This window comes from Bos grunniens, chromosome 8 (assembly GCF_055505025.1).
Source record: "Bos grunniens cultivar Pamir isolate PY7600 chromosome 8, Bosgru_T2T1.0, whole genome shotgun sequence".
Lineage (NCBI taxonomy): Eukaryota > Metazoa > Chordata > Mammalia > Artiodactyla > Bovidae > Bos > Bos grunniens.
The window spans coordinates 36405817-36433062 of NC_141172.1; the positions used below are offsets into that span (position 1 = coordinate 36405817).

The 27246-nt window shown below is 40.5% G+C and overlaps 1 protein-coding gene across 11 annotated transcripts in view; it reads right to left on the reverse strand.

Annotated features, from left to right (window-relative positions):
* KDM4C (lysine demethylase 4C) overlaps positions 1–27246 on the reverse strand; it is a 411074-nt gene that overhangs the window by 56742 nt on the left and 327086 nt on the right. For all 11 annotated transcript variants that reach the window (XM_086415154.1, XM_086415158.1, XM_086415157.1 and 8 more), the window contains one exon: positions 8653–8838. In XM_086415154.1, the coding sequence (XP_086271280.1) occupies positions 8653–8838 (186 nt within the window). The remainder of the gene's footprint in view (positions 1–8652; positions 8839–27246) is intronic.

Sequence of the window (27246 nt, forward strand, 5' to 3'; positions counted from 1 at the left end):
GGCTTCCTGCCAAGAGACCTCAAGAGGCCTCTCTAGTTAATTTAGAGCTTTACAGCTTTACACATCATGTTCGGTGAACGTGGACAAAGAACACAGACCTAGAGAGTAGCCCTTTAGATAAAAAATGATGGAACTTATTTAAGTGCCTTTTCCACTGCTTGCAGTTAATAGTCTCATTAAACTATAGTTTCATTACCCTGTGTCAGTATCTATGGATTTCATTATGACTATGGCAACTAATTACTGTTTTCTACATGAAGGAATTGAAAATCCTGCCTCTTATGCTTTACAAGATGTTGGAATGTCAAATTCTCTTTGCTGTTGTGTGTCTAATGACACATTCCATTTATATTTCTCTACTGTATCCACAGTGCTTGACTATAATACCAATGCTAAAATATGGGATTAGTGTCACTACTTAATTTTCTTAACAAGCTATCAGACAATAATGCACGCACTAATCTTTTTAAAAAAGGAGTATGAAATTGCTGAAAAGCTTAAAATTTCCTGAGAAAAAATTCTGTGAAAAGCTGAGCAAGTGTTTCATATAGAAACACATCTTACCTATGCTTTTAAAAAATGTAACCAGATAAGTGGTTCTTAGAATGCAAGACTTGATTTCCCTCAGTATGTGTGGTCCGTGAAGTTGTCAAGTATCAATGGTCCCATGTAAACAGCCCTTCCTGCACCTGCCCCTCCTGCAGTAGATTGGCTGACTGGTCCCTGGTCCCATGATGCACTTCAGGGGAGGGGGTGGGGATAAGACCGCCAAGTAGGAAATACAACATGACAAGTACTTCGTGGGGGTTCTGATGAATCTGCTTTAGTGATAAACACCAAACTCCTGTAACCAAGATGCAGATTTTTCCTGAATTTTTCTAAGTCAGGATTATTTTGCAGTTTTACAAAGCTAAATAAAAAGTTCAGGCAAAATTCTCCTTTCCACATTTTTGAGAGAGAAGAAGATAGCCAAGGCTGTTGAACAAGAAATCTCCTGGAAATCAGGGCTCCACAGAGGGTGACTGCTAACACTCACATCAATACATTTAAGGCCTCAGCAGCCAACATTGCTTCAGAGTTATTTCAGGGGCTCTTCAGGCCCTTAGGAGCAAGCACTGTCTATTTGTAAAATAAATAAGGCATCCCATATAACCTATGTCCTAACATTTTTCAAATGCCTTTGGATGCTTCCAGGAAATTTGAAATAATGTTTGTTTGTTTTTTAACCCAACCAGATTAAAGGATAAAGGACAAGACATCAGAGTCTGGAGAAATGCTATACTTAAAGGCAGAGATATTGTTCTGAGTCACTGGGAATTGACTCTACTTTCTATCCCCAGATGACAGTGTGGCTTTGTTGATCATGAGTCTGATTCAAGAGCCAGGTGCGTGCACATTTTTCCTTAAATGGAAAGGCCCAGACTGTTAGGAGTAAATCCTTCCAGAATGGAAATGTAAACCCCTTACATAGAGCAACTATGTGGTAGCAAACCACAGTTCTGCTTCGATACAGCAGCAGCCAGTCACATGCAGATGTTGCCACAACGGGGCAGCCCACTAACAGTGTGCCGGAGAGGTGCCATATCGAGGCACTCGGCCTTTCTCTGCCTGCATGGTCTCCCCCTTCTGATTAGTTTCTGTACCCTTGACTGAATTAAAATTAGAATATGCAATGGAGGCATCTGTTATCTCTTCCCGCAAATTCAAAACTCCCCCTGAAACACTTTAATTAGCATCAGAAATGGGTCTGGAGTCTCTGCAGCTGGTGCCCGAGTGGGGACTGGCACAAAGACCCTTACCAAGTGACTAGACTCTGAAAAGGGACTGGAAAATGGAGGGATAGAAGGGTAAGGTAAAGATGGCTCCATGGAGGCAGAAGAGCCTCTGCCTGGGACCATTAAGTCACTATGGGGAGCTTGTGGGGCGAGTGTTAGTGGAATTTTCCTCTATGTCCCACAACCAGGCCCAGCAGAAGGTATGATGTCCCTCCAACAGACTCCCTGCTGCTGCTGCTGCTAAGTCGCTTCAGTCATGTCCGACTCTGTGTGACCCCATAGACGGCAGCCCACCAGGCTCCCCCATCCCTGGGATTCTCCAGGCAGGAACACTGGAGTGGGTTGCCATTTCCTTCTCCAAACAGACTCCCTAGGTCTCCCTAACTACACCAGGTATGATGGAAAGACAATGGAAACCCAGGGCCTGAGACTGTGCTCCAGAGACTCTGAAGCACTTCTACTGACTGGAAGCCCGAAGGAGAAGAGCTCATGATCACTGACCTTGCCCTTCCCCAGGAAATGTCTGCAAAAATAGCAGCAGGAAATTAAAATGAGGGTTATTAATAAAATACAGAAGTTTGAAGTGGGATATGTTTAATTTTCTTGATAAAATTAAGAAAAACACTATATTCACTGGTTTTACCTAATAAAGTGAACAAGGGAAAAATTGGTTCCAACTGTAAATATTCTAAAATGTCTGTGTTAAGTATTTCTTCTCCCAGGCAATCTGGCCTTAACTTTCTGTCATCCAGGATACATGGATGGAGAGCTCAACAAAACACTACTACTGATAAAGGGTGAGGGATTTCTTCTTGAAATGTATGTCTGATTTAGAAAGATTGAACACACTCACCCCTAAATCACTATACTATTTGTTTGTTTTTTTAAACCCGTGCTAAGAATTTTTTACATCAGACTTTTGCTTTGGTCAGAATGCTTTCTACTATTCAATAACAGTACAAATTCAGAAGGATGTTCAAAAACAACTTACATTGAAAAACCATATACAAATATCAGATTATTATGCACAAGTCTAAGAAGAGTTTGTTATTTGGTCATGACAAACTTTACTAACTGAACAGAAAGGGGGTTAGCAATACCTCAACTGTTACAGAAAAAACAACAATCACCAAACACTGTCAGTTAACCACAAAGACATGCAGATCAGGGTGACGAAGAGGGTTTATGGAAATGTAAACATTCAGATCATTGTTAGATGAGTGTTAGTGTTAGTTGCTCAGTCATGTCCAACTCTTTGCGACCCCATGGACAACAGCCCAACAGGTTCCTCTGTCCGTGGGATTCTCCAGGCAAGAATACTATAGTGGGTTGCCATTTCCTTCTCCAAGATGAGCATTAACTACAATAAATTCTGGTTCTCTTTCTTAAAAGCATGAGGGGGACAGAGTCAAGCCATACTTAAGGAGGGAAAAGAAAAGACCAAAAGGTGATGGATTCATATCATGGGTTGAATCAAGAGACAACCAGATGATTGAGAACTAGTCACAAGTGAGAGTCTGGTTTCCTTTCACTCTAGCTTTCCAATGCCAGCTCCAATGCAGTTGACACATCAACTTAGCAAACTCAAACACTTCTCTTTTAGAACCAGCACAAATGTTACCTCCTCTGTGAATGCCACCTGACTGCCCCAGATAGAATTAGTGACTTCCTTCCAAGGACTCTCAAAACATTTTACTCGTATCTTTATTTAGCCTATCTTCTTAGGGAATAGAGCACAGCAGCTAAGAGCCTTGCTTCTGCATCAGAGTGCTTGGTTTTGACTCTGCATGGTCACAGTGTGACAGAAGCACCAAGAAGAAAATTACAGTCAACTGGTACCTGCTGGATCTGTAAAAGGCTAGAATCCATGATGATGTCCAAAAGCATCAGTGGGAATTTACAGTGGGAGTGTGTTTGAGGTCTCTCTGTATCAATCCATAATCAATCCATAATCCTGAAACACTGCAGACCCTTTTTATATTTAATGAATTCATATAAAAGTGTTCCTGATTTCTTAATATTTTTTTATCATTTGGTGTTTTCTCAATGACCAATACTGAAAGTATAATATGCTATGCAATATTTTAGGGTTTAGAATTTAGGGGCCTTGATCACCCAATGCTCTACATACTGGCAAGGTGAGAACTGTTTCTGCACAGCAAGGAAGGTATTATTGTTAGTGATGACAGATATTCTCACCCCATTACCACCCAAAGGTTAGTTACACAAGCATGGATTAACCAGAGGGCTGCCTTGCTCCAAGTCCTTCACCAAATCCTGGGCAATGCAGGTGTCCCCTCCTGTCCTGAGCCATGCACAGTGATGGCAGGGAAGGAGTTAGTTAGTGAAGCTTTCCTGGGCTGCTCACCTGAAGACACAAGCAGGGAAAGAAGTCAGCAAGTGTTGAGCAAGGATTCAAGTTCTACAACAAAGATGAATGTTACATAGAATAGAACATGAAGGTGAGCTAAAGAGACAAGAGAACCTTTCGGAGTGGGAGGGGCCAAAACAGAAGCCAACATAACCACTACTTTCCAATGTCCACACCAAGAATACTGCCTTGAAAAAAGGTGCTCATGTAAAATCTCTAACACATGCTTGATAAAAGATGCTCAATAAATACTACCTCTCTTTTGTCCACTAAGCTCATTCCCTAGCATTAGAGAGCTATTTCAACAAATTTATACCAAGAAGCTTCTATGGATTGCTGAGTACTAATTTAAAAGATAAAACACTGGTTAAATCTACTAAATATAATGATCTAGCTAAAATAATAGAAAAAGTGAAAAAATACACCAAACAGCAGGAAAAAAAAATTGACCACCAAGATGTTTTCTCTACTCAAATTCTTCCTTTCTTTTTGAATAGGTGTCTATCTCCACATTAGAAGCCACAACTTAGTAAATGATAAAGGAAATAAATTTCTCAAATGTCTTTGACAGGAGAGGGTATTAAGACAAAAACGATGTACCTTGTAAAAGACTGTGTATTAGAGGCGCCTTGCTTTTTACAACTTATTAATACATAAAGTACAAGGAATTCTGGAGCTCCAATACTGCATACATGGAACAAACACTATAATCTAATATGAAGGTTTACTGAAGTAATTTGCTTGAAAAAAAATCAGTGCATACCATCTATCTCAGCTCTGCTGCCTTTCGTTATTCAGGCGTCTCTTCCACTGGACACCTGTCTAGTTAACTCAGGTGTGAGGAGACAGTCAGTGACTGTACTTTGCAGGAAGTATAAAATTTGTGAGTAGTTCATTGTTTGCTTTGAATAAGAAATGCTTCCAAAGCTCCCAGTTTCAAAACCATTTTTACCATTTATTGCGTTCTCTGTCTTTTCCTTACAAACATCTGTTCAACATGCATGTAAGTGGGTTAGGAATACATCCAATGGAACCTTCAGAAATACAGCCCAGAAAGAGGCCACAGTGGATCATGGCAAAGGATGGTCAAGTATCACACCACTACTGACATTACCACATGTGCACATACACAAGCACACATGAATAAAACCTCATACTTGCAAGAAAGCAGGTACCAGTCAAAAAATATATGTTTGACAAAAATACTGAAAACTCTATACTAAAATTTAGGTTAAAATAACAGGGACCAGAGATGGGGGTGGGGGTGGGGGGCTAGCGGTGCACATACTATAACATGCTCCTTTCTACTTCAAGAATCTGAAAGCTGGACTCCTTGGTGGTCCATTTGTTAAGAACCCACCTGTGGATGCAGGGGACAAGGGTTCAACCCCTGGTCCAGGAAGATTCCACATGCCCCAGAGCAACTAGGCCCGGATGCACAAGTATTGAGCTCACATGCTACAGCTACTGAAGCACACGTACCTTCGAGCCTATGCGGCAATGAAGATCCAGTACAGCCATAAGTAAATAATAATAAAGAATATGAAAGCTACCTATTTTCCCCAATACTATCATTCTAACCACAGAGTATGTTTATTGTCCAATGGAAAAGTGCATTATAATAAATCAGATGAAGTTTTTGTACCATTATCCAGAGTGATTTTATACCCAAAGATCAACAACACTGAATAAGCTAGTGTATTTAAAATAATTTATGGCATTAAAGAAGTCGAATTTACTTTAAAATGGTCCTTTCGGATGCAAAAAGCAAATAATGGAGGATGCAAAAAAAAAAAAAGTAAAACTGGAGTACTGAAGTAACTGTAGTTTTATACTTCATTTCACCTAAATTGGTCAAGCATCCTCTACTCTCACCAATGCCTGTGATGGGTTGCCAAGTTAGCCTGGACTTCATCTCATGAGTTTTTTCACTGCTATGATTCAGCAGTTGCCTGTTACTACTAAACAATCCCAGCATGGTCGAGAACACAGACAAACTACACTTCTGACTCTGGGGAGTGTATCCCCTGGCATTTACAGCTTAAACAAAGAGAGATACTTGAGTGAAGTTCAATTTTTTTACGCTTGAAAAAGGAAAGAACATTTAATGCAATAAGGGTAATTACAATGCTCTTAACCAAAGTTCCCAGAGTCTATGGATTCCCTCGAGTTAGTTGTCAAACATTTTTGGGAGGAATCCATACCTGGAGTCTAATTAAGAATAATGGATAAGTATTAGCTACCAGGAATGTATTTCAGAAATCCAGTGTTCACAGTGCTTCCACCTAGAGAATTTTGCAAAGGCAATTTATGAACACTAAAATATTTTCCTCATAGAGAAAGTCCACCACATGTAATGCTGTAAATTATAATGATTTCCCCCCCACCCTTTACAAAGTATACCAAGTTCTGAAGTGATCTATAGGGAAGAGTAGTTTCTAAATCATCTCAAAGTCAAATATTTTCCCTTTCATCATCATTTATGAAACACATTAGTAACATAAACCTGACTGAATCAAACACATCAGAGTTAAGAGGAATGAGGTCCTGATTAAACACCTGGATCTCTTTAACAGCAACTTCAACATAATCATCAGTAACCACAGAGCTCTGGAATATTAAAAAGGGAATATATGATCCCAAGCAAAGGTTCAAATGAACACCTCTAGCGCCACTTGAGGTTTGGGGTGTGGAATTCAACAAACAGTAGACTACGGGCTGAAAACATATTTACATTCCAGCACCTGTCGCTCATTAACTGAATATTTGGGCAAAAAACTGAACCTCTCTAACTTGGGCTTCCTATCCTTGAAGTGAGGATAGCATTACTCATGTGGCCCAGTTCACAAAGGAATGGAGCAGCAACAGCAGCAGTGGAAGTAATAAAAAAGAGAAAGCAGTAATACAACTTTCATTTTCTAAGGGCTTACAGTATGAGGTGAACTGAAAACCACACGATAAGGTGGGCACACCACTGTAGACAAGGAAGCCGAGGCTCAGCGAGAAGAATGCACACACGGCTGTACACGTGCTCCTGGCAGAATGTAAGTGTGAACGGCAACAACTCTGACTCCAGAGGCTGTGACCTGGTTCACATCTCAAAATGTATCCTCATGAGTCGTCTGATTAGGTAATGTTAGTGACTGCACTGTAAATGGCAAAGTGCCAGTAACTCAATGTGTTATTAGCGTAATTTTTTAAAGTTGCTAAAGTGGGTTTTCAAAAATAAATAAATAAATAAAGTGGGTTTTCTGCTGAGTACATGTACTATTCTTAGCAAGAGCGCATCAACTCAAGAAATTAAGGAAAAAACACGAATGAATATGTAACTTGAGGCCTACGACAATGGAAAAGAACTTTAAATTAGACATGACAGTTTGTGATGTCATTTTCTACACTTGCACATTCACATGCATCCACACCAAGACCCAACCCACAAACATCAAGTATTTCTCAAGACACCAGAAGAAGCTGCTGGAATCAAAAAGCCGAGAGATGTGTTGTATAGGGGTCATGGCTCCCCAGCCCATGGTAGTGACCTGGCAGGCTGCTCATCGGAGGTAATTAGAGACACGGGACAAGCATGTGAGGCTGCAAATGGTCTGTGGCCAAGCTTCCTGGGACCTTCAGCACATGAGTGAAACTGAGGGTCAATAGGATGCGTCAGCCTCTTCATTGAAAGCCACAGACAATGATGGTGATCAGAAAAGCTAACCAAGGCATAGCAACCATCTCTGCACTGTCTGAATTATTCTAAGCCTTTGAAACAGAGGAAAGAGTCCATTCACCAAGGACAGGTAAACTGAATTACAGTTGAATTTGCATGTTAGTTTGTTGTAAACATTCTTTTCCTAGAAACAGGTTCAATCCTGAGTGAAATGGAAAAGGCAGAAAATGCTGATGTGTGTACTTCTCTTCTCCTTTTCTGAGCTTGTCCTTACTCCTCCTGGTGCCTCTGTGCTGCCTCTAGCTTATCCCATCTCAGGCAGCATGTCCTTAAATGTTTGGGACCACCCTCTCCCTCCCCTTACTGTGTTACTGCTCTTTGTTTTTTTCTAGAAGAGAGGAAATAAACCCCCAAGACCAGAGTGTACAGGTGTCTGGATTAAACACTGCAGGATCTCAGGAGATGTTTTCACATCAGTCTCTTCTCAGAAATGCTCTCACCCTCATTCTGGATATGTGCAGTGCATAATCTGTACAACCATACTCAGCAGCCCTGTATACAGACCCCAAACCAGAACAGTCACAAAGAGTTTTATCCATTCATCTGTTCATTCACTCATTCAACTCATAAATATGTGCTGCATCTAGCATGTGCCAGACACTAATGGGTCTTGGACAAATACTAGTAAATAATAACGTATAATCCCTGTCCTCAAGAGACGTACACTCTACACATCATCAATGAGTAACATTACAGAGTACAGCATGCTAGACTTGGGGGATATACAGGAGGGGATTCACATGCAGTCTTGGCATCAGCAAAGGGAGAGCAGGCCTTACCACGTTTGGGTTGATCTTATGTCGGAAGCACGTGATGTTCACGACATATGGCCAATCATCAGGCTCCATCAGCACCCCAGCAGCATGAGCACATGTGACGTGGAAGGAGGCTGGGCAACGCCCATAGGAACACTGGATGCAGGCTCCAGAGACCTTCTTAACCCGGTGTCTGCAGAACATGCATTTCTGGAGGATTAAAACAAAGAAGACTGTCAATTCAAACTCTTAACTCAGCGAATTTCCACATTTCACAGCATAACAACTTTTAGAGAGGAAGAACACTGATGATATCAGCAAGGCCTGATCTCCAGGGGCCCTAGTGGTGAGATTGACTGTGGCAATACGAGCCACATACCTTCAAGGAGACATGCCAATATGGCCACATCCTACAAGACATATGCTGAAACACTCCTTGCTGTTAGGAAAGCCAAGCCCTTCTGCACATGCTTCTCCATGCTTAGAGCTGAGGGAAAGGCCCCCTGGTTGCTCCTGTAAGTCATCCATGAACACTGAAGCTATTTCTCTTTTACCGCCTGCATGGCGGGCTTTTCTGTACATCAAACAGGCACATATTCTCCTAAATTAGATGAGGTCTTCAAAAATACCCAAATGGCACACAGATGGGCTAAGGTTTCTATTTACAAGGAAATGTAAAGTGTTAAATGGGCCAATGTGGAAACTATGGCTCAAGTGTTTAATAATCCAAATCTGAACCCTTCATGACTGAAACAAAAATATGCCTCCCAAAGTGAGAAAATTGAAAATCACCCCAAAGGGCATAATTTTGTTGAGTATCTATAGCTGACTAGGCCTGAGAAAGAAAGAATGGAAATAAAAACAGCAATAATAATTACCACAATCTGAAAATTAAATTGCATACAATTAGCCCTAAACGTTATCAGTACATTTGTTATGAGAGATGGAATAAAATCAAATAGCTTCACTAAATGCAAGATTTGTGAACTAATACTTGACAATTAGGAAAAAAGAGTTGTAGAACAATGTAGGATCAGGTTCAGAAACCAAAAGAAACAGAATGATCAAAAAGCTCAACTTTTCTTTTATAGGTACATTTTCCTTCCTGAGACAAAAAAAGATACTTGCGCTCAATGCCCTTAGAGGACCGTAACATTTTATCACCGACTTGCACCAAACCGTGTGCAGTAAACTTCTAACTCTTCTTCGCCCTCACATCTGATCAGCACCTTCAGTCTTATAGATTCTGCACCTTAATCTTATTCTGATTTCACTCTACTCATCTACACCAACTGCCACGATCTTGGTCCATGGTGTCTTGCCCAGTGTAATAATGGCCTCCAACTGGATCTCTTCTTTTATTTCATGTCATTTTGATTCATCTTCCCAAAGAACTAAAATAAGACCCATTATAATGTGAATAAAAGCATTATTTAACATCTTGATATCTCTTTGGCAAATTCTTGGTATTAGGTTCAGTATATTCCTGGTAATTCTTAGTATTCTGGTATCTTTTTTCTCAACTCCAACCATTCAAAATATGATGACAGGTAAAGCAGCAAGACCTCATATCAGAAACCCCAGGCATAATCAGATAATCTTTTAAGAGCCTAATCATACCACAGTGAGGTCAGTGTTTGAATAAACTCAGATACTGACAGATGTATGAAAGGAGAAATTATTTCCTATTTTACTAATTAGATAGAATCAAGAATAAGGAAGAGTATTATGACTTAGCTAATTAATGAATTGATAACTCCAAGCTTCTCAGCCTCTTTTACAGTTAACTTCCTGAATAAACAGCAACTCCAGAAAGAAGGAAGGAGACAGACAGTATACATTTAAGCTCAGTAATAACTCAATCCTTGGAATTTTGTAAGGGAAATGCCTCCTTTTCCAGGAAGACCGCATGGGGCGATTTCTAAGGATAGATCCATGATCCTTAGAAAGTCACCCCAACTGCAGACTATTGTAATACCATGCTTTAGAGGATGTTTATTTCATGGAGTTGGGAAGTTTGACCTAAACATTAACGAAGTTCTTACAGAGACAGAGGATTCTGCAAAACTTGGTAGAGGAGCCATTTTGTATGTTGCAGAACAGCTATATAGTACTTCCGAACCCCAGTTTCACTTTTGTTGTTGTTCAGTCACTCGGTGGTGTCCGACTGTTTGTGACCCCATGGACTGCAGCACTCCAGGCTTCCCTGTCCACCACCATCTCCTGGAGCTTGCTCAAATTCATGCCCATTGAGTTGGCGATGCCATCCAACCATCTTGTCCTCTGTTGTCCCCTTCGCCTCCTGTCCTCAATCTTTCCCAGCATCAGGGTCTTTTCTAATGAGTCAGTTCTTTGCATTAGGTGGCCAAAGTACTGGAACTTCAGCTTCAGCATCAGTCCTTCCAATGAATATTCAGGATTGATTTCTTTTAGGATTGACTGGTTTGATCTCCTTGCAGTCCAAGGAGTCTTCTCCAACATCACAGTTTCATTGCTTGCTACTAAACCAACTGTGCTTCACCCTGGCTGAAGCATCTGTGGCAATTTGACACCTACACTGCTGGGCTATGGAATTTAACTCAATAGGGTAAAGGACACATAAGACACTTTCTAGAATGTTGCAAATTAGAATAAAATTAAGTACTATGAAAGAAGTAGAAATAAAATGCTATATGGAATTAGAATGACCAGTGCAACGAGGGTATGCTTGGGGGCAACAGAAGGAAGAAGGCTTTAAAGAAATGCAACGCTGACTAGATCAAGATAGCGGACTTAGCCCCTGCTATAAACTCTCCAGTCCCAAACCCTAAATAAATAAAGAGATATGAAAAAGAATGAAACCACAACAGCACTAACTAACAAAAAATGGAGCACTTAATTCCAGGAACGAGAGCCTCAGTAAAAACTATTCCTAGGTATCTCTGTGGAGGCAGTTCTGGCAAGGCCAATACCAAGAGTAAAAGCAAATAATTAAAATTTATTAAAACTAACCTGTGGTGGATTCATTTTGATATTTGGCAAAACTAATACAACTATGTAAAGTTTAAAAATAAAATAAAACTTAAAAAAAAAAATAAATAAATAATTAAAATCTTTCCCAATGGGTTAAAAAAAAAAAAAGACAAGTGACCCACTGCCAAGCCAGCTCCATGGTCCACCCTGCCCCCACTTATCACCAGTAGGTGAAGTAAACCAATCTGATCTGAACCCGAGTACTGTGAGCTGAGCTATCATTCACCAGTAGGACAAGTGGATTCTCATTTGGGCTAATAGAAAAAAAAGTACGCAGCCAGAATACAATCATATACTTTAAAAATCACGAACACTTGAAGGAAAACAATGCCATGAACAAGAAGTGCTATACTTACAGAAAAGTTGGCCTAAGGAATCAGGTAATGGGAAACAGAAGATTAGTTAAGAGAGATATAGACATACTATGATAGAGATTCCAAACTATATTGCATCAACTAAACAAAAACAGTAACAAGTTACAGTTCTAAAATTAAAAATATTATTGTTAAAAAAAAACAAGATGTGTCAAATTCTGGAATGGATTCCAATGAAGATCAAATTAGCAACTGAAAGATGGAGCCCAGAGATTGTACAGAACACAGAAGAAAAGATCAAAAAGAAGGAAAATGAAACACAAAGGCTAAGAAGTATGGAAAAGAGATCCAGATGTTCTATTGTCTCTCTAAGAGGCATTCTAGATGAAAAGAAAAAGAGAAAATAACAGAAAAAATCGTGACCTGAAAAAAGACCCAACAAATAGGATTGATTTTTTTAAACAACCTAAACACATCTTAGATTTCCAAATAAAGAGAGAAAATTCCCAAATCTTCCAAAGAATAAAAGAGAAAAATCAGATTACCATCAGATCTCTAGTCTGCAACAGTGAGTGCTAAAAGACAATGAAACAATGTTTTCCAATTTATAGAGGAAAATTAAATTAGGTCTACATCCAGCCTAATTTTCTTTCAAACATTAGGGCAAACAGATTTTTTCCCCCACAGTCAAGGATCAGAAGTATGCAAGAAGAACTAAAGATTAACCAAGAAGCTAAATATGTGGATAAATCTAAATGAATATGGACTTTATAAACAATAATAGTAATGTCCTCTGGGTTTGAAATACAAAGAGAATTTGAATAGATGACAATTGTAGCATGTATAGCAGAAGTGGTAAAAATGAAGTTAAATAAACATTTAATGTTCTAATGTTCTTGAATTGACTGGAAAAAGGTTAAAAGAGCCAAAAGTGGGGGGAAAAAAAAACCAGAATAAGGAAAAATAATAAATTCAAACAAAGACATGAAAAAGAAAGAAACAGAAAAACAGAACAGGTGGAAGCAAAGGAAAAAAACACACTGGAAATTCGCAGAACTAAACCCAATCATTCAGTATGTTAAGTGTAAACAGACTAAATTTTATTTTATAGACTAGGGTAGTGAACTTTTTCTTAAAGTGCCAGATAAATATTTTAGGCTTGTGTGCCAGTGTCAGCTGCAACTACTCAACTCTGCACTGGGTACTTGAACTGAACGATATGGGGATTAGGGACACCAACCCAACCTCTGCACAGTCAAAAATCAAGTAACTTTTGACTCACCCAAAACTGAACTAATAATAACTTACCGAAGCCTTAATGATAACGTAAATAATTGATTAACACCTATCTGGTATGTTATAGGTTTCTGCTGCTGAGTTCCTTCAGTCGTGTCCGACTCTGTGCGACCCCATAGATGGCAGCCCACCAGGCTTCCCCATCCCGGGGATTCTCCAGGCAAGAACACTGGAGTGGGTTGCCATTTCCTTCTCCAATGCATGAAAGTGAAAAGTGAAAAGTGAAAGTGAAGTCGCTCAGTCGTGTCCGACTCTAGCGACCCCATGGACCACAGCCTACCAGGCTCCTCTGTCCATGGGATTTTCCAGGCAAGAGTACTGGAGTGGGGTGCCATTGCCTTCTCCATTATAAGTTTATATATTCTTAAAATAAACTAGAGAAAACATTATTAAAATACTCATAAAGAAGACAAAATACGTTTACAGTACTGTACTCTATCCATACTTAAGATTATCTCATCTGTTAATAAGAGGAATTGTTTGTTAATATCTACACCAAATTGTCTCTTATGATATGAAACACTGTAGATGTTAATCGTATCACTAACACTAGGCATCAAAAATTAAAACACAATGTTTAAAAAATTCATATTTATTTACAAGTATAGTAATTCATGCATTAATAATGAAGAAGCAGTAATATGATTGCTTTATGACACCCTAGTGTAATGGGTGGGGTTTGTGTTTGGTCTGTGTTTGTGTAACACATGAAAAATTTTAACTTTTTATAATAGATTTCTGTATATTTAATGGTAATAAGTGATAAAATCGACTAGTATCTACTAGTATCTGTGATAGTTTATGCATTCACGACATACCTAACATTTCCTTAATTTTTTCCCATATTTTTAAACTACGTGGTTCATCTGCAAGTTTTTTCAAATTGATGCAAATCTCCAAAAACTTTTACAATACATGTACTGAAAAAAAATCCACAGATACATGGACTACGCAGTTTAAACCCATGTTGTTCAAGGGTCAGCTGCAGTGTAAAAGCAGACACAGATAATCCACAAATGATGGGCATGGTCATGCTGCGGTTCATGGGGTCACAAAGAATAGGACAAGACTGAGCAACTGAACTGAACTGATGGGCATGGTTGTGTTCCAATAAAATTTTATTTACAACAAGCACAGGCCCTAGTATCTGACCCCTGCAATAAGCCACAGGCACATATTTGAAGTGAGCTGTGAAATGACAGAATTATTATTTGATTCCCTGGTGGCTCAGATGGTAAAGCGTCTTCCCGCAATGCGGGAGACCTGGGTTCGATCCCCGGGTCGGGAAGATCCCCTGGAGAAGGAAATGGCAACCCACTCCAGTATTCTTGCCTAGAAAATCCCATGGATGGAGGAGCCTGGTGGGCTACATACAGTCCATGGGGTCACAAAGAGTTGGACACGACTGAGCAACTTCATGGATCTAACAGCAAGGTGGATAAAGAACAGACTGGTGGAGAAAGATACTGTTATGAAACCACAGGATGATAAGGACTTGGACTATAGCCAAGTGGCTATTAAGAGGAAGCTAAATGTTAAGTGTTTTTACTCTTATCCTTTGTTGACAGAGATTCTATATCCTCCTTTAAACAGAGCTACTCACACAAGGCCAGGGCTGGACACTGTCTGCTGTGGGAAAGAACTTCTCTATCATCTGCTTAAGTCTTAAAATAGAAGAAGGACGAGGTGACACCAATCTCTAGAGGGATGGGGACTGAAAAGAACTTGTGAACCGTAAGATTGCTGGGCACTTAAAAGCACAGAAGGTTTGGAAAGACAGGGCCATTCTTCCTGCAGTTCCTCTTTGAGGTGGCAGTGACCCACTGGGAAAGGAATGAGGAGCCAATTTCTGGAAAACAATTAATAAGAGGTTTGAGAAATTCAATGATGCAGCCTAGAGGGCCATCGCTTGGGGTGCTCCTGAACAAGCGGAGGAGGTGCTAATGTCCAAGGGAGACCAACACAGCATAGCAGGAAAGTGCTGACACAGAGGACCCTACAGAGTGACAATGATAAGGTGTCATCCGCCTTTACGGTTTTCTAGAAGGGATGTCTGGGGCATAAGAGCTGCTCAGTGTTTGTTGAATTCAACTAAATCTAAGCAAGTACATTTTGATCAAGTTATAAACTTGCTCACCTGTTTCTTCATCAGCGAAAAAAGATTCTACATATAACTATGCCACCAGAAATGTCAGAGGACTTCAGAATCACTGAGAGGCCTGCCTAAAACACAGATCATGGGCCCTACCCTCAGAGTTTCAGTGTGTCTGGGCTGGGGGTACTGAATTTGCATTTCTGACAAGTTGCCACTGATACTGATGCTGCTGACCCAGGGATCACACACTGGGTTGGAGGGTTAAAGGGTTAAGGGGTGCCGATTATTCCGAGAGCCTCTAGTATAAGGAAATTCAGGAGGTACAATATTTTTTCATCTATTCTGCTGTGTCAAGGGCTGAGAGAATCCTCAGGCGAGTATGATTTATAGAGGACTGTACTTTCTTGGGGGACAGGATTTCCATACTTATTCCAATGGCATAGGCTATTAAGGCTCCTAATGGGTTGAGGAATTAATGAAGTATCTGGCAATGAGGCTTTGTGTATCATTAGATTCTTAGCGCGCACATCCTGGCAAAGGGCATCAAAAAATGATGAGCTGTGAAGGAGTTAGAGGTTCAAAGCACATCCTCTTCCCTTTTCTTTTTTAATCTGATTTGTAATATGATTTCATTGTTGTTTTGTCAACTTTGTGATCCTTTTGCTTCCATAAATAAGCCTCCAAAAGAGGCACAAGTACTTTTAATTAGTTATTTCCTAATCAGGCAAGTAACAAGCTGATATTACCTAATTTCTTTTTTCTTTTCCTTTCCAAAGATACTTTTGCCAGGTAACTCCACGGCAAGCTAACATTTCCAGTCCCAACAGGGAATCAAGTTGGACTCAATGGATATCACTATTGTTGCAGGCAAGTCAGAGGACTGAGGTTGAAACTTTGATTGTACTCCACATCCTTACATATATATTTTAAAACAGAAACTTTCTTTTCTTTTTATTCTACCTGTAAAATGTATGGTCTGCTCATTAGTACTCATTAAGTCAATCACTCATGTGCCAATAATGGCCAGCACTGGGGGAACACTGTATAACGAAGCCTAAGATCTACAGCAAGGAGCTTGCAACCCAGGGAAGGAGACAGACAAGTAAACAACTCAAGCAGAAGGAAAAGCAGAATGTAAGAACTGTCATACGAAAGCAAGATTCAGAAGGGGCAGAGAGAGGAGTAGATTGTTACTGAGAGAAATCAGTTTACCCAGAGAACTAAAGAGTGGTTGGGGAAGGAAGGAGTGGGGAAGGTTGAAAACCGAGGTCTCCACAGTGAACTCACACTGCAGGTGTGGGCTGCTATAGTGAGGGGCAGCGATTCATATGCAGTCTCATGCCACTCGGGCCAGACAGAATTGTTCTGCTTTCAGCAGTCTAAGGATGTTATTAATACAACCGGCAGACATCATGAAATGATACAGTAAAACTCAATTCTGAATACTCGTGCATCAGCTCATAACATGGCGACTACTCTGCCTCTCCACAACCCCATCAAGAAAAGTTATTTCTACTCTTCAAGTTTAGAACATTAAAATAAATGGCTCACAATTTGTCAAGTGTGTTGAATTAAATCCTTATTTATGATATGTATCAGAAGCCATTTATCTCATTGTTTTTAGTTTGTTGAGATTCACCCCACAAAAAGTGAGATGCTAAGAAAAAGGCAAGAGCAGGCAAGAGGGGAAAGGACAGAGGGTGAGTTCGCCAGGCCAAGAGATGGAGCTAAGAAAAGCAGGCAGAGGTGGCGGGGATCAGACAGAGGCTACACTCACTGAAAATAAGCAAGGGAGGCATTGTTGGCCCCAGGAAACATTAAATAAGAATCACAAAAGGATTCTACAACTGGAAAGGCCACAGCAGTTCAGATACAAACTGACAAACTAACAGATGACTCTTGAAAAGTATTATGTCAACAGCCCAGTCACACTTTTTTTTTTTTTTTTTTAATTTTGGATCAGCAGAAACACCAAAGATCACTAAACAGGAATCTTTCGGAAGCATCTTTTAATCCCAGTCCTAGAACACTGCACATAGTAAGTGCTCAATAAAGATCCGCTGATTAAATGAAGGATTGTTTCCTTATTATACTGTAGGTGCTGTTGTCCAGTCACCCAGTCATGTCCAACTCTTTGCGACCCCATGGACTGCAGCATACCAGGCCTCCTTGTCCCTCACCATCTCCCAGAGTTTGCCCAAGTTCACATTCACTGCATTGGTGATGCCATCCAGCCATCTCATCCTCTGACATCCTCTTCTCTTTCTGCTCCCAATCTTTCCCAGCATCACGGACTTTTCCAACGAGCTGTCTGTTCGTATCAGATGACCAAAATATTGGAGCTTCAGCTTTAGCATCAGTCCTTCCAGTGAATATTCAGGGCTCAACTCCCTTAAGATTGACTGGTTTGATCTCCTTGCTGTCCAAGGGACTCTCAGGAGTCTTCTGCAGCACCACAGTTTGAAGGCATCAATTCTTTGTGTTCCGCCTTCTTTATGGTCCAGTTCTCTCCAGTTCTCACAAACATACGTGACCAGTGAGAAGATCATAGCCTTGACTATATGGACCTTTTCAACACACTAAGTTCGTCATCACTTTCTTGCCAAGAAGGATTCATCTTCTAATTTCATGCCTGCAGTCACCATCCACAGTGATTTTAGAGCCCAAGTGAAAGAAATCTGTCACTACTTCTGTCACTTTTCCCCTTCTATTTGTCATGCAGTAATGGGGCCAGGTGCCATGATCTTAGTTTTTTTTTTTTTTTTACTATTTGGCCTTAAGCTCTCCTCCCTCACCTTCATCTATAGGTTCTTTAGCTGATCTTTTGCTTTCTGCCATTAGAGTGGTATCACCCACATATCTGAGGATGTTGATGTTTCTCCCGCCTATCTTGATTTCAGCTTGTAACTCATCTAGCTCGGCATTTCTCATGATGTGCTCAGTGTATAGGTTAAACAGACAGCCTTGTCATACTTTCTCATTATATATAACATGCCAGTTCATTCTTTTAGCTATCTCAATATCTATTAAATATCTTCCATATAAAAAGCATTCTGAAAAATGCAAAAGGAGGTACATAAATGAAAAAAATGTGCTCTGAGTATTCAAGAAGCTTAATTTGGCATACAAAAAGAGCTGTGATAGAGTTCAGTTCAGTTCAGTCGCTCAGTCATGTCCAACTCTTTGTGACCCCATGGACCGCAGCAAGCCAGGCCTCCCTGTCCATCACCAACTCCTGGAGTTTACTCAAACTCATGTCCATTGAGTCCGTGATGCCATCCAACTATCTCATCCTCTGTCATCCCCTTCTCCTCCCACGTCAATCTTTCCCAGCATCAGGGTCTTTTCAAATGAGTCAGCTCTTCGCATCAGGTGGCCAAAGTATTGGAGTTTCGGCTTCAACATCAGTCCTTCCAATGAACACTCAGGATTGATCTTTAGGATGGACTGGTTGGCTCTCCCTGCCATCCAAGGGATTCTCAAGAGTCTTCTCCAACACCACAGTTCAAAAGCATCAATTCTTTGGTGCTCAGCTTTCTTTACAGTCCAACTCTCACATCCATACATGACTACTGGAAAACCATAGCCTTGACTAGACGGACTTTTGTTGGCAAAGTAATGTCTCTGCTTTTTAATATGCTGTTTTTCTAGGTTGGTCATAATGTTTCTTCCAAGGAGTAAGCGTCTTTTAATTTCATGGCTGCAATCACCATCTGCAGTGATTTTGGAGCCCCCCAAAATACAGTCAGCCACTGTTTCCACTGTTTCCCCATCTATTTACCACGAAGTGAAGGGGCTGGATGCCATGATCTTTGTTTTCTGAATGCTGAGCTTTAAGCCAACTTTTTCACTCTCCTCTTTCACTCTTATCAAGAGGCTCTTTAGTTCTTCTCTCTTTAGTGACAGAGTTATAGAACAAATTTATGGTTGCCAAAGGGAAGGATGGGAGAAGGGATAGTGAGTGAGTTTGGGATGGACATGTACATACTGCTATATTTAAAATGGATAACTAACAAGGACCTACTGTACAGCATAGGGAGCTCTATTCAATGTTAAGTGATATCTTGTATGGAAGGGGAGTCTGGGGGGAGAATGGATACATGTATATGTATGGCTGAGTCCCTTCACTGTTCACCTGAAACTATTACAGCATTGTTAATTGGCTATATCCTAATACAAAATTAAAAGTTTTTTAAAAAGAACTGGGCAAAAGTATTGCCATGGTCATCAAAATAAGCAAGATGAAGGAGACATGGAAGGAGACTGGAAGGAGACATGGCTGGACTAGCAGAACAAAGGAGAGGCCGGCATGTGCACCTGAGCAGTTAGCTACCTGCACCCCTGCCCTTCACAACACTCCTACTAAGAAAAAGGTGTCATGGAGGAGAAACTTCACAGCCACAGAGGTATACAAACACAGGACAAGGGAGGAGGTACGATTCCACTTGGATGGCTCAGGCCAGGTGGCAGGATGCTCAGACAGCTGTGTGCACCACTCTCAACTGATGGCCACAAGTCACAAAGTCCAGGCACCACTGGATCAGTTCCTCAGGTTAACTCCTGGAAACTTGTAACAAAGTACAAAGTGGGTTTCTCCCAAGTGAGAAGTTCCCTGTAATTAATTTCAGAGGCTCAGTGCAATGCTCCTGCAGTAGGTCAGATGCTGTCTTGGAGGTGTGGAGGACGTGCTGCACGCTGGCTGAGCCTGCAGTGGCAGTGGAGACATGGTGTCCCCCACATGGCTCTGAGAAACTGTCCAGTGGGTTTCAGAGAACTGGAGGAGTCAGCAAGAGCAGGTGGACTTTGAGCTCGCCTTGAAAGACCAGCAGGTTTCAGCCAGTCCACATGCGGTGGGATGGAGAAGAGGGGAGGATGTTCTAGACAAATGTCACAAAGCTAAGAGGCGGGGAGACTATGAAGCAAAACTGAGTTGAGAAGTGTGAGCACAGCTAAAGGATGACAGGCTGGAAAGGCACAATCTCGGAGGGTCTTGGACGGTACCCTGATATAAACTGCACTGTTACTTGCCAAGGTGAGAGAATGATTGTGGCTTAGTAGTGGAAGCTACTTTTTAGATGGAAAATAGGTCTACTACTATTTTTTACAGTTCTCTGTGTGGCTTTAGCAACCAAGCAAGTCTCCAGACCAGCCCACCCAGGAAGTCTGAACAACCCTGGGCATTAAGAATGCCTGTTGCCCAGGCATGACTATTCATCCATCTTTCGCTCATTGGGGATTGGACAAATCCTACTCGTCTTGTTATCAAGGGCCCCTGGCATGCACACAGACTAAATCTGGGAAGTGCCTTGACCAGACACCACACTCTCCTGTCTTCCCTATGTGGACAGTATTTCACAGTAATTAGAAGCACACACCAGCAAGTCAGACAGACCTGGTTTTGAATCTAGCTCAGCATAGGCACAAGGGCTAGTCACAAGAATGACAAAATAACATGGCCCGAACAAACTGAAGTGGAGGGATGAGAAGTCATGTCCCTGAAGGTCTCCTGCCCTTTTCCCACCACCCCTGCAGCAGAAAACAGAGCTTCCCCTCTGCACTTACTACCTGGGCGGTGCAGAAAAGCCAGACCTATAAGCAGCATTGCAAGTAAATTAAATATTAAAGGTAACATCACAATCTCATGTTGAAAGAGGCACTTCACTGATAGTATAAAGCAGCATTTGCTGAATCACAGAATAGGCAATGTTATTTATGCTGAGAAAAATCAATCACTTATCATTTCTACTTCTCTAACAGTCTGTTTGAGCTCATACTTCAAGTTTATTTCAGATTTAAAGGGCAAAGAAGGCATACAATTATAGCATATGAAGAGCTTTAGAACAAATCTTATTCTGAGTACTTATTGTCACTAAACATCTTTCAGCCGACGGGAGGGGAAAGCAAGCCTCCTAAACCACAAAATCAACATTGTGTAAGTACTTCCGTATTTGCATTTCTATTTATTTTCATGTTAATATGAAAGAGCACCTGTTTCCTAGAGGAAATTTCATTATTTGAAATTATTATTTACAAGAGATCAGACAGGAATTCTTACTCTCCTCGAATAAAGCATTTAATTGAACTCAAAATTACTGAATTATATCCTTTAAAAAAAAAGCACTGCTCTTTCTGGTACAATGGGGTCCTGCTTAGTCACTAATGTGTCCTCCCCACCCTATAAAATCTACACAAATTTGTGAGGTTGCCTGTGACTTAGGAGAATCTTCACCCTGAATTAATGTTGGAAATGGTAATAAATTAATCATTTATTTCTCTGTGTTAAATCTAAAAAGAAAACACAAATTTCCTGTTTGATATAATTTAGGAAGGCTGGTTTTTACAAGCTTCCTGCTGTTTCAAGGACAGACCAAAAAAAAAAAAACTTTATTTATTATGAATATCAGATATGACTTGCTATTGGCATTATCAAATCAAGGACTAGGACGTATTTTCTATTTATTTCTGGCCCTGAGCCTGAAGGCCTAAAGATATCCGACAGGAAAAAAAAAAAAAAAACCCTAAATCAAAGATAAAGACTAATTATCCTTAGCAATATTTGTTTTGAGACAGTGTAAACATTCAACACTATGAAAGGCTGCAGGGTTGTTTTGTTCAAGGTTTTTGTGAGAGAGGTGTGTGTATGTTTCTGAAATGCCTGTTTCTCTGTATATTTACTGAAATTGTGTTCACTGGTGAGGTCTGAGAGGAATCAGTAAAGTCATCTTCCATTCACTAATCTGCAATGAAGGAATTGGGTCCCACAAGCCATGTTTCAATTGCCTCTCTCATCTGACTTCCCACAGGCACTTTTTTAACAGTTTAAATGAACATTTATCTATACTCCTGCTGAATATACTTATCTTGGTGAATGGTACTTATTTCAATGGTTGGGAAAAGGAAAAATAAAGAGATCTCATGATTTTTCTTTGATCACTACACAAGGCAAGACGCTGGGGTATGCTTTCTGCCCTGAACACCAGAAGCTGCCCCAACACCCGTGAACACATCTGACCCTTGTTAGGAACTGTCACCCAAGAACTGTTCTGTCTGTGGCCTGCCCCAACCTCTTTGCCTCTAGTCTTTCAATTATAGCAGCAGCAGACGACAGTGAGAAAATTTAAGCTTAAGTTAAAATACCCCGGAACCATGTGTCCAAATAAAACTGAGGAGGGAAGTGGTGATGAAAAGCTATTAGGTCAACGTGGAGTAGACGTGTCACAGGTGGTCTTTCTGAGAAAGACCCCCTCCCTCTCTGGTGTGGAAAACTGCAGCTCTGAAAAGAGCTGGGTCAGGGTACAGACCTCTGTGTGAACACTTGTCCCTCCAGCGTCCATCTCTTCTGCTTCTGGATGAGAAATCGCCTCGCAGTGATGAGACAAATGTGGGGTTTCAATCTCAAGTGGTCAGTTGAAGGAATAATTGACAAAAGGCAGTAAAACAGGCTCTGGTCAAAGGTTTAGGACTGAATCCTAACCTTGCACCCACTGTGGCCTCGTACTGATTTACTAACCAGGATATTGCTTCTGGATTATTTAGATAGACTTCCTCTAAAGTGTCAGTCGCACAGTCATGTCTGACCTTTGAGATCCCATGGTCTGTAGCCCACCAGGCTCCTCTACCTATGAAATTCTCTAGGAAAGAATATTAGAGTGGGTGTCATTCCTTTCTCCAGGAGATGCTCCTGACTCAGGGATCAAACCCGGGTCTCCTGCATTATAAGCGGGTTCTTTACCGTCTGAGGCACCAGGGAAGCCCAGACTTCCTCTGAGGACTAGTAAATGGTCAATATCTTTTCCAGTGACCTATTTGTGAGTAATCTCTTCAAGCTTAGCTGTTTTACTGCTTGAGTAAAAGGGACAACCACCACTCCTCATGAAGCCATGCTCAGGGTTCAAAGGAGTAACATATACAAAAGATCTCTCAGTCCCCAGGACACAGTAAGAGCCAAGCAAGCCTACTCCATCTGTTCCCAAACCTTACTATTCTTGAACCCCAGCCCAAAGCTTCACAGTCTAAAGACAACTGAGCCTCCTCCTTCACCCAGATAGCAGGGACCACAAGGCATAAAGTTCCTCAACTGCCCTGTCTGCCCCTTCATCTTCAATATCAAAATACTGATGCTCACAGTCGTTTTGACACTATATAACTACAGATTTGCCACATCTTATTATTTATTGCACTGATTAAAAAAAATTACATTATCATATTACAAACTAACTTTGAAATATTTTAATGTGTACTTCAATATTATTGTTTACTCTAAAATCCTACGTATTTTTAATATTTTAAAACATTTTTCTGAAGAAATATCCACAATCTTTACCAAAAACTGCCAAAAAAGCCCAAGAAACAAGAGTTAAGGACCCTTGACCCAGAACAATTAAAAATACCCCAAATCATCATGAATGAGCACAGTGATTATAATCACCACATATTTCAGTGAATAAGCAAAAATGGGAAACATCGTAATTATTGGAATCCTAACTTTTTGTTGTTGTTGTTGTTGTTTTACTGTTTTTACAGTAATAAAAATTAATAATAGGAAAAAGAGTTCAACTTTTTGTCTGCTAACATTTCAAAATCAGAACTGGCAGATTTGCTCCCACAGTGAACCAAAGACACTGTGACACTGTGTACGACCTTCAGCTCCCCTGTCTCTGCAACTAACCATGAATGGGTCACAAAAGGTGTACAGCTGCAAGAGGAATAAAGTAATTCTACTCATGCAGACTGTCTTCATGAAAATAACAATACCTTATCTACATTATCTACAATGGTTTTGTCATGAAAAATTGGCCGAACAAATTCAAACAGGTATTAGACCGGCCCAGCAATTAACTCTTCAACCAGAGTGTGGGAACATTAACTTGAATGTTAACTTGAATGTACTCTGAAAAGTACATTGCAATTCAAAGTAAACATTTTTCAGATGTGGGCCACATCTTGCTTATTCTTGGCATGGCTTTTATAATGAGCTTTTCATTCTCCCTCTATTTCTTAATGGAATTTTCTCAATATTTAAAAAATTCCATTTCTGTGAGATCCTTTCAAACAGAACAGTGAATTACCAAAGCAGATGTGTGAAAGAACTCTGAGACATTTACTGCTTCTATTATGGCTCCCTGGCAATCGTAAAACCAAAGTGTGGCCATCTTCTATCACTCATGTTACTTTTTTAAAAGATGAGGATGATCCAGTTCATCCTGAAATTCATACCTCCATTTCCTTCCTTTGATGAAGAGAGAGCTCCTCCACTGCTCCATGCAACAAGATCCCATCAAGCTTCAGGGAGTAAAAGATAAACCACTTTTGTCTAATGGTATATACACATAATGGGCTTCCCTGGTAGCTCAGAGGTTAAAGCATCTGCCTGGAATTCAGGAGACCTGGGTTCAATCCCTCGGTCGAGAAGATCCCCTGGAGAAGGAAATGGCAACCCACTCCAGTACTCTTGCCTGGAGAATCCCATGGAGGGAGGAGCCTGGTAGGCTACAGTCCATGGAGTCGCAAAGAGTCAGACACGACCGAGCGACTTCACTTCACTTCACTTCATATACACATAAATTACAGTGCTACAGTTTTGAGACCAAAGCGGTGCTTTCCAAAGGTAAATTATTAAAAAAAAAAAATTTATTCTTTGGAACCCCCTTCAAATGACTCTTGTCAAATTAATGCAAAATGAGGAAGCACAAAGAATAGTTCAAGGCCTCTAGTTTTCTTGTACTAAAGGTAAGATTTGGGGCTCGTTTCAGGCTCACACCCGTCCTGCTCCCTGTGAGAGGAGAGGCATTAAGGGAGACTGCAGTTTGAGCTCCAGTTCCCCCACTAGGAGACAGGATACCTAGGTGAGTTCCCACGTGTCTCTGAGCCTGTTTCTACAGCTGTGTTTCACAGGATTATTGTGGGACTTAAGGGGTAATGGGGACAAAAGTGCTCTCTGAACACAAAAGGCTTTGTAACATGGCCATTGTTACTCCCTTTAAAAGATGAGGGCGGGGGGGAGAAAAAAGAAATAGTAGAATGTGATAATGTATCAGTTCCTTTCCAGGTTCCCACAGCAAAAGGCACAAAAGCGTGAATGTGTGATGCAAATAGGCAGAAAAGCAGATCGCACCAGTAATCAGGGGATTACACCACTGAGGAACAAAAAGAGTGATTTTTAAACAAATCGCCACAGAAGATGTAGCACCATTTGCTGAGGCTGTGGCTCAGCCCTGTGTCAGGACAAACATCAACAACTCTTCTCAAGCCAGTCTGTACCGAGTTCCCTGCTCAGCCTCTCACAGCACCACGCGACTGTATTCTGCTGCCAATGCTGTCCCAGTTGTGAAACAACATGTTGATTCTTCAATCCTGGCTTTCCATTTCAATGGTAAGTGTGATGACCACAGCTTAACTCTTTACCACCAGAAGGGGCTTTTCAGATTTATGGGGTGGGGGACACAGAATCATCTTACAAGATTGAGGGTTTTCATCCAGGACTTGAAGTATTTTCTTCATTTTTTTTCCTGCAACAGCCATGTTTAGTCAACAGTTTTTTAAATCATGTATCTGTTCAGCAGTCATCAAAATATAAGAAACTAGACATCTAGACTCACAGACCCTTCTTCGAATACAGGGAGCATATATTTCTTCCTGAGGGAAAACTTTTTTTTAAATGATCTTACATTTTTTAGGAAAACAAACAGAATTCAACAACATCTGCACCAGAGGGGTAGGAAATTCATTCTATTCTATTGCTAGACTTCCCTATTCCTCTTAAGTGAATTCTGATCTCTACTTTGGACTTACATTGGGTTAAAACCATCCCAACGAAAGTGACAAAGTGCATGTTTCCATTGAAAACCACCCAAGACCCCACAGGGAAGAGTCACCTGTTCAGGTTCCCTTGAAATATTCACGAACTCAGCAGAGGATGAGACTAAAAACAGAGCCCCCAAGCAGGAGAGCTATCAAGCTCAATGACAGTCTTTTTACAACTCAGCCCACCTCTTCGTAAAAATGCTTCTATGTCCTACCAGAATTATAGCTTATCTTGCAAACTTTTACCTAATGAATAGGAAGAAGAGGTACTGTTAATTCTTTCCCTTGCGGGTCAAGTGTAGTTATAAGCAGCCATATAAAATCATGATGCTGGGTTAATATTATGGTGTGTGCCTATTTTTTTGGAAGTGACAGTAGGGCACACTGGATATGAATCATAGGAAACATGAACCCTTTACCACTAAGTCAGAGAAAAATATACTTAGGAACTTATTATCTCTCGGGGGAAAGTGGACACACCACACATCTCAAAGTCAAATGAAAATGGTCCACTGTACTGACCCTCCTGTGGTACGGTTGAAGAGAACACCATAAGAAAGTCCTTTCCAAAGCCATTCTCCATTTGACCTCACCAGACATTAATGCAAAGAAAGCTTAACTCTTCTGAAAATATTTTAAACCTGATCAAATTAAAAGCAGCACCGAGGGATTATTTTTTCCTAGCAAGAACCCACAAGCAATTTACTTGACTAGAGGAAAAATGCAAAGAAATCCTTTATCACAAAATAGCTTCTTGAATCTTTCCACCAATAAACCTTCCATCCATCCAAGAATGACTATCCTTTCTGCTGATAACACGCTGTGGAGATAAATTTTTTTTTCTATAAAACCCCAAATGATGTTTTCAAATAAAATAAAAATAAAAATACTACATGCCACTGTCAAAAAATGGTCCTAAGAAGAGGTAAATGTCATTTTAAAGGCTGTGTGTTAAAATATTTAGTAGAAAGAATCTACTTGTCAAGTTCCTACAGAAAACTCCAGAGGTTATAAGTACATCTATCAAATTTTCATCTACCTTGGGGCTGACCTACTGGGGAAACCATAGAAAGCCTGGCCTTGTGCTACAAGGGAGCT